The sequence below is a fragment of the Oncorhynchus kisutch genome, linkage group LG30 (genome assembly GCF_002021735.2).
Source record: "Oncorhynchus kisutch isolate 150728-3 linkage group LG30, Okis_V2, whole genome shotgun sequence".
Taxonomy (NCBI): domain Eukaryota; kingdom Metazoa; phylum Chordata; class Actinopteri; order Salmoniformes; family Salmonidae; genus Oncorhynchus; species Oncorhynchus kisutch.
Genome location: NC_034203.2, coordinates 3,029,531 through 3,037,863, shown reverse-complemented (window position 1 = coordinate 3,037,863; position 8,333 = coordinate 3,029,531). Strand labels below are relative to the sequence as shown.

The 8,333-nt window shown below is 39.3% G+C and overlaps 1 protein-coding gene across 1 annotated transcript in view; it reads left to right on the top strand.

The window, feature by feature from the left end:
* Positions 1-2,555: 2,555 nt before the first annotated feature.
* myo10 (myosin X) overlaps positions 2,556-8,333 on the top strand; it is a 247,119-nt gene continuing 241,341 nt past the window's right edge. The window contains exon 1 of the mRNA XM_020466612.2: positions 2,556-2,941. Coding sequence (XP_020322201.2) covers positions 2,921-2,941 — 21 coding nt within the window. The 5' untranslated portion in view covers positions 2,556-2,920. The remainder of the gene's footprint in view (positions 2,942-8,333) is intronic.

The window sequence follows — 8,333 nt, the reverse complement described above, 5'->3', positions numbered from 1 at the left end:
AGAGGCAGCTGTCAATCGTTGTCCCTGATTGAGAACCATATTAAGGTAGCCTGTTTTCCATTGTGTTTTGTGGGTGGTTATTTTCTGTTTCGTGTTGTGTTGCACCTTACAGGACTGTTTGTTGTTTTTGTTTTCAGTGTTCATTAAAATATGAACACTTACCACGCTGCGCCTTGGTCCTCCTCTCCTTCCCCAGATGTTACAAACACCCCTAATTTTGACATCACCACATATTACTTCAGTTATGTCAGTCTTAGACTGAAGTATGTAGCAAACATAGAACAGCGGAACAATTCAGATTGAATTGTCAGGCAAACTAGATACATAAAGTGCTTTCATTTCTAAATCGTAAACCTGATACATTATAGATACAGTACTAGTCAAAAGTTTGGACACAGCTACTCATTCAAGGGTTTCTCTTTATTTGACTGTTTTCTACATTGTAGAATAATAGTGAAGACATTAACACTATGAAATAACACATACAGAATCATGTAGTAACTAAAAAAAAGTTTAACAAATCAAAATATATTTTATATTTGAGATTCTTCAAAGTAGTCACCCTTTGCCTTGATGACAGCTTTGCACACATTCTCTCAACCAGCTTTATGAGGAATGCTTTTCCAGTCTAGAAGGAGTTCCCACATATGCTAAGCACTTGTTGACTGCTTTTCCTTCACGTTGTGGTCCAACTCATCCCAAACCATCTCAATTGGGTTGAGGTCTTATGATTGTGGAGGCCAGGTCATCTGATGCAGGTCATCACTCTCTCTCCTTCTTGGTCAAATAGCCCTTACACCGCCTGGAGGTGTGTTGGGTTATTGTCCTGTTGAAAAACAAATGATAGTCCCACTAAGCGCAAACCAGATGGGACGGTGTATCACTGCAGAATGCTGTGGTAGCCATGCAGGTAGTGTGCCTTGAATTCTAAATAAATCACAGACAATGTCACCAGCAAAGCACTCCCACACCATCACACCTCCTCCTCCATGCTTCACGGTGAAAACCACACATGCAGAGATCATCTGTTCACCTACTCTGTTTCTCAGCGCTTGATGGTTTTTGCAACTGCACTTCCGAATTGACTGACCTTCATGTCTTAAAGTAATGATGGACTGTATTTTCTCTTAAATTATTTGAGCTGTTCTTGCCATAATATGGATTTGGTATTTTACCCAATAGAGCTATCTTCTGTATACCACCCTTACCTTGTCACAACACAACTGATTGGCTCAAACGCATTAAGAAGGAAAGAAATTCCACAAATGAACTTTGAACAAATCACACCTGTTAATTGAAATGCTATCCAGGTGACTACCTCATGAAGCTGGTTGAGAGAATGCCAACATTGTGCAAAGCTGTCATCAGGGCAAAGGGTGGCTACTTTGAAGAATCTAAATGAATATAAAATGTATTTTGACAGTGGTTGGTTACTACATGATTCTATATATGTTATTTCATAGTTTTAAAGTCTTCACTATTATTTTACAATGTATAAAATAGTACAAATTTAAAAAAAAACTTGAGTAGGATGAGTAGGCATGTCCAAACTTTTGACTGGTACTGTATATCTGAAAATCCCAGCTCATTGGCTATCTACCTAGCTATGTTTCAAACCAATAGGTGGTCATTGGACCAAGACACTGTCAATCAAGTGAACGCTGCTCGTCTCATTGGTGCGTAATGATGGCTGATTTTCATGGGCTAATTGACATGTTCTGTAGACAAAATGTAATGTAGAATGATGAAACATGTTTGGTTGCCTTCTACAGTGTCTAAGGTTTGCACAGAAACCGAACTTGACCAGGTTAAGATTGTGAGGTTTCTGGCTGAGGATAGCTGAACGGCACCAGAGTTATTAGCCTCTCACTTTGCCAGAAGAAATGCAATTCTAATCATATCTAAAGCATTCCTTTAAAAGGTGATTTTTTGACATCTGAAATCCGGAAATGGCTGCGTGGGACAGTGCAGGAACTCATCATTGGCAGATGTCAATGGACTGTCCAATGGCAGGCATCAATGGGCGTTTCCTGATATCAAGGAAAGCCAATATCAAGAAATGCCCAAAATTGTGGTCTGCAATTACACTATATTGCAACGTCCTACTGGGCAGACTTCAATTCAATGTATTTTCCATGTTGATTCAACATAATGTAATTGAAAAGACGTGGAAACAATGGTCACTCAACCAGTATGTACCCAGTGGGATAGGCCTATGTCAGTTTCAGTTTCATAAAATGATTGTGAGATGCACACTCCATTATTTGATTACACGCGATGGAATCCATGTTCATATGCCTATTGCCTACTTATAAAACTCAATTGACATAGGCTGTTACTTTTTCACACTGTTTTATTTCACACTATTTGAACATCTCCGCAGCGGCAGTCCGCAGTCAGGTTTCAAACTTTAGGCTCCTTTGGACGGCAGGCGGGGTAAAAGAGGCAATCCTGGGGTGAGATTTACTTTACCATTCAAACCAGTGCTGGGTGGAGCTACAGTATCTACGGATGGAGTCACTCCAAACTTGGCTCGCCAGTCGCCTCAAATACTTTACTTCAGCAAGTTGGACTATTTACCAATGTGAATGTTCGGCAGACAAAGTGTCCAGGTGCACAGCATTTGATCTCACTCCATACTGAGTTTTATCGCGCAGCAAGTCCCGTCTTTCGCCAATATCGGAAGACTGATTTTTATTTTATTTGAAATAACAAATGCTGATTTTGCTGGAAATGTAATCTATGAAACAAAGGCAGAAGTTGCAGAAGACTTGATTCCCTTTTCCCTGTCACGGGAACTATTGGAAGAGATGTATTTCTGATCATGGACTAAAGAAGATGCCTTTGCCCTGTACATCAAAACACATGTTTTGCATGCGCGATTAGCATACAGAGATCCTTGTGGATTAATTTAAGGACGATGGACAATTTTTTCACCGAGGTAAGTTGGCTATTAAAACTTTGTTGTACTAAAAACGCATCATTGAGTTACAAGTTGGTTATAACAAGTCTGTAGTAATAATTATATTTCAAGAAAGTGATGGGAAACAACTTTCATTCTTTTTTGGGGGAGCTGAAAGTTGATGCCATGTAACCTTGTACTTATGCGCTCTAAGGAATACGAATGAATAGCAAATGTTCTTATTTCTGTAACTTCGTTCCTTATAATGCAATAATGAGAGAGAGTTCATCAGACAGTGGTCGTAACGCTAGCTCGTAGATTTAGGCTGTGTGTTAAATGCTTCTGGATAAAACAGGGTTTGGACCTTTTCCAAGTAGAACTCTGGCATTTCCGTACCTTCGTTTTTTCACGTTTCCTCCTAGAAGACATCCTGCGAAAGCTAATAATAGAAGCAATAGAATATGGATTCAACCTACACCACTTGAGTAAAGGGAAACTGTAATTAGCCGATTATTGACACTTGTTGATTTGACAATAGGCATGCATATTTATAGCCTATAGAAAACCCAAACACTATGATGATCATTAATATGCCTACTACTGGCTTGTTATTACAGTTGAATAATGTTCGTTAAAAGAACTGATAATGCTTTATACCTTTCAATATTTTAAATACTGTTATCACACATAGCATATTAGCTAAATGCTTTATATTTATCCTCTTCATAAAAACCTGAGATATTAAATGGTATAAAACATGGGTTAAAACACAAAATGCTTGTAAGGTTAACCTGCATACAAAATTATCCACTGTTAAATCAACACTGATGGTGTTTAATTCAACACTGGTCCAGTGTCTACACAACACGTGTGGCAATAGGCCTAGCTGATTATTGAGATGATTAGCAATGCATCTAAAATATGTGTGTGAAAAAAAACTGTCTTGAGTATCATTTGAAATTTTGAGACAAGAAGAAGGGGAGTGGTGTGTTGCAATTTACTGTTCGCTTTCTCGGTGTGGAAACTTTATTTGGAGAGTTCACAACCTGATAGACTTATGAAAAACAAGTTTTGATTTATTTCATAACATTTACAAGTTTTGCCAATTTGTTCATTGCGTTTTGTTTGTGCGCAATCAGCATGTGGCTTGTTTCTCTGTCCTAATGTTGACGGAGCATGCGCAACTGAGCACACATAGAAGTAGGCTAACTAGCCTGCTGCCGCAAATGTAGGAAAGTACCCATTTGGGGATGTCTGATTTTTGAGTGGGGATGTCTCATTGTGAATGATAATACAGTGCCTTTGTAAATTATTCAGACCCCTTGACCTTTTAAAAAATGTTACATTACAGCCTTATTCTGAAACGGATTAAAAAAAACAATTTCCTCAGCAATCTACACACAATATCCCATAATAACAATGCAAAAACAGGTTTTTAGAAATGTTTGCAAATGTATTAAAAACAAAAAACAGATACCTTATTTACGTAAGCATTCAGACCATTTGCTATAAGACTCGAAATTGAGCTCAGGTGCATCCTGTTTCCATTGATCATCCTTGAGATGTTTCGACAACTTCATTGGAGTCCACCTGTGGTAAATTAAATTAATTGGACATGATTTGCAAAGGCTTATACCTGTCTATATAAGGTCTCACAGTTGTCAGGGCAAAAACCAAGCCAAGAGGTCAAAGGTAATTGTCTGTAGAGCTCTGAGACAGAATCCTGTCGAGGTACAGATCTGGGGAAGGGTACCAAAAAAATGTGGCAGCATTGAAGGTTCCCAAGAACACAGTGGCCTACATCATTATTAAACGTAAGAAGTTTGGAACCACCGAGACTCTTCCTAGAGCTGGCCGCCAGGCCAAACGGAGCAATCGGGGGAGAAGGGCCTTGGTCAGGGAGGTGACCAAAAACCAGATGGTCACTCTGACAGAGCTCTAGAGTTCCTCGATGGAGATCAGGGAACTTTCCAGAAGGACAACCATCTCTGCAGCACTCCACCAATCAGGCCTAAATGGTAGAGTGGCCAGACGGAAGCCACTCCTCAGTAAAAGGCACATGACAGCCCGCTATGAGTTTGCCAAAAGGCACATGAAGACTCTCAGATCACGAGAAACAATATTCTCTGGTCTGATGAAACCAAGATCAAACTCTTTGACCTGAATGCCAAGCGTCACGTTCTGGGGGAAACCTGGCACCATCCCTATGGTGAAGCATGGTGGTGGCAGCATCAGCTGTGTGGATGTTTTTCAGAGGCAGGGACTGGGAGACTAGTCAGGATTGAGGCAAAGATGAACGGAGCAAAGTACAGAGAGATCCTTGATGATAACCTGCATCCATGTTCAGTCTGGTGGCCTTCAATAAGTGAGATCCTAAGTGAATATGTTATAATTCAAATTAAGTTAAATTAAGTATTTGATGAGGCATTATTTTGAGGGCCTAGTTTTACACAAATACAGTGGCCTGAAACTCATGGTTTTCAGGCCTGCGAGTCACATATGATGGCTTGCAAAGTACGGTGTAATTCCTATTGGAATCCAGCCAGAGTGGGGATATACAACATTTTTATTCACCCACAGCCTACATTTAGAATGACTGCCAGGTTGAAAAGGATAAGATATGAGACTACCTAAACCATCTAACCTGGAAAAACATTTCCAAGTAACAGATTGAATTAGCTTGGAAAAATGTACGTTATTTATATTTGAGTAGCATATGATTAATTAATCAATCAATGTACATGCAAAAACATAGATATTGAAACAAACAATTCTAAAGAACATCCTGCAATAGAACATGCTGGGAAATATGATAATGACGGTGTGGTTTTGGTTTAACACTGGTTGTTAATAGCAAAACTGTTGTTCTTTTTGACTAATGAGTGTTAATTTAACACTTAAAGAGTTCGTTTAATACCTGAATCAACACAAAAAAATGGGGAAGGGTACATTGAAAAATCAACACTAGGTAACACTGGCCAATTTGCTGTGAGAGTCAGGGAAATACGGTGTCGAAACCACAGTGTACGTACAATTTTGGTATTTATTAGGATCCCCGTTAGCCGCTGCAAATGCATCATCTACTCTTCCGGGGGTTCACAATGACAGTTGATTTGTGAAACCTGTATGATGAAAAGAACACCACTCCCTTTTGATGATGCAGGTATAAGCTGGAAAAAGTGTTGACGTTTGAGTCACACCTGAATATCACTTTGCCCCAAGCAGTTATTGCACCACCACTGACAGTTGGGAAAGTTGACTTCACCTATCTATCTATCATTACGTATGATGTGTTTGTTTATTGGCGTGGGTGTGGCTGAATATAAAAATACAAAAAAATCCATTTCCCCCTCAGGTAGAAAAGGCATGATCATCACCATAACCAACCAAAGTAGATAAGCAAGTAGAAGCAACAGTTAGTTGATATCCTTGTTGCATGACCACAGAAATTCTGAAAACAGTGAATATTTCTCATTGCCAGAAGCAGGCAGGCCGATATTTGAGACTACTCTGTGTGAGCCTGCCTGCTTCTGGCAATGAGAAATATTCACTGCCTTTATATCTCTCAGTTAATCTCTGCCTGAAACAAAGCCCCCAGTCTTTAAGGAAAAGGGCATTTGACAAGGAAACAAACTCGCTTTCAACCAGTAAAGGTAGTGCAGAGAATGTAGATTAGCTTATTTCCCCCTGGTAGATACATATAGATATATTCTTTTCGGTCTTGATATTCAAAAGTCAAAACACTGGCTGGCTTCAAGGTTGAGTGTTCATTCATTTAGTGGTGATAGACGGCACTCACCACTGGCCATTTTATTGTACGTTTCCATAGATTGGTAAGATAACATTCACAAGTAGGTTTTCCTGTAGACTCCAATAGTAGCCTGCAACCTTATCCAGTGGCCAGTCGGTCTTGACACAGCAGAGTCAGACGGTTCAATGTCTATCAGCACTGTCAGTTGAATGGGCTTGTGTTTGTTTGAACTGCTGTGTTGTGGGTGGACTTGCTTCAAGATAGCTTGGGCAGACTTCACTTTCCACCTACAGTGCCTTCAGAAAATATTCCTACCCCTTGATTTATTCCACATTTCGTTGGGTTACAGCCTGAATTCAAAATGGATTAGAATGGATTACACACAATACCCCATAACGACAAAGTGAAACATGTTTTTAGAATTGTTAGCAAATGTATTGAAAATGAAATACAGAAATATACTGTAAATCGACCACCCAGGAACATTCAGTGTTTTCTTGCTGAGGAACCTTGGCCTTGTGTTTTAGCTTATTGTCCTGCTGAAAGGCCATCTCCCAGTGTCTGGTGGAAAGCAGACTGAACCTTCCTTTCTTCTAGGATTTTGCCTGTGCTTAGCTCCATTCTGTTTGTTTTTTATCCTGAAAAACTCCCCAGTGATACAGCCACCACTATGCTTGAAAATATGGAGAGTGGTACTCTGTAATGTGTTCTATTGGATTTTCCCCAAACGCCACTTTATATTCAGGGCAAAAGGTATATTGCTTTACCACATTTTTTGCAGCATTACTTTAGTGCCTTGTTGCAAATAGGATGCATGTTTTGGAATACTTTATTCTGTACAGGCGTCCTTTTTTTCACTGTGTCAATTAGGTTAGTATTATGGAGTAATAACTAAAGGGTTGATCCATCCTCAGTTTTCTCCTATCACAGCCATTAAACTCTGTAACTGTTTTGAAGTCACCATTGGCCTCATGGTGAAATCCTTGAGCGGTTTTCTTCCTCTCTGGCAACTGAGTTAGAAAGGACGCCCATATCTTTGTAGTGACTGGGTGTGTTGATATGCCATCCAAAGTGTATTTCATATTTTCAACATGCTCAAAGGGATATTCAATATCTGCTTTTCTTCTTCTTCTTTGTGTTTGAAATGTTCTGCTTGACTGAGGGACCTTACAGATAATTGTATGTGTGGGGTACAGCGATGAGGTAGTCATTCAAAAATCTTAAACACTATTATTGCACACAGAGTCCATCCAACATATTATGTGACTTGTTAAGCATATTTTTACTCCTGAACTTATTTAGGCTTGCCATAACAAAGGGGTTGAATACGTATTGACTCAAGACATTTAAACTTGACATTTTTAATAAATGTGTAAAAATGTCCAAAAAACAATTTCACTTTGACATTATGGGGTAGTATATGTAGGCCAGTGACACATAAACATGAATCCATTTTAAATTCAGGCTGTAACAAAACAAAACATGGGGAAAAAGTAAAGGGGTGTATACTTTTTGAATGCATTGTATCAGGTCCAATGTGTCACTAATAACACTGGCACATTACTGGTAGAAGTTTCCCCTAGTGCAGCTACGGGTCAAGTAGGCTTATTTCCCCTATGCAAATCTTCAACTGAAGAATGAAAACTGTTAGAAAGTTAAACTAAATCCAGCACAGCACTG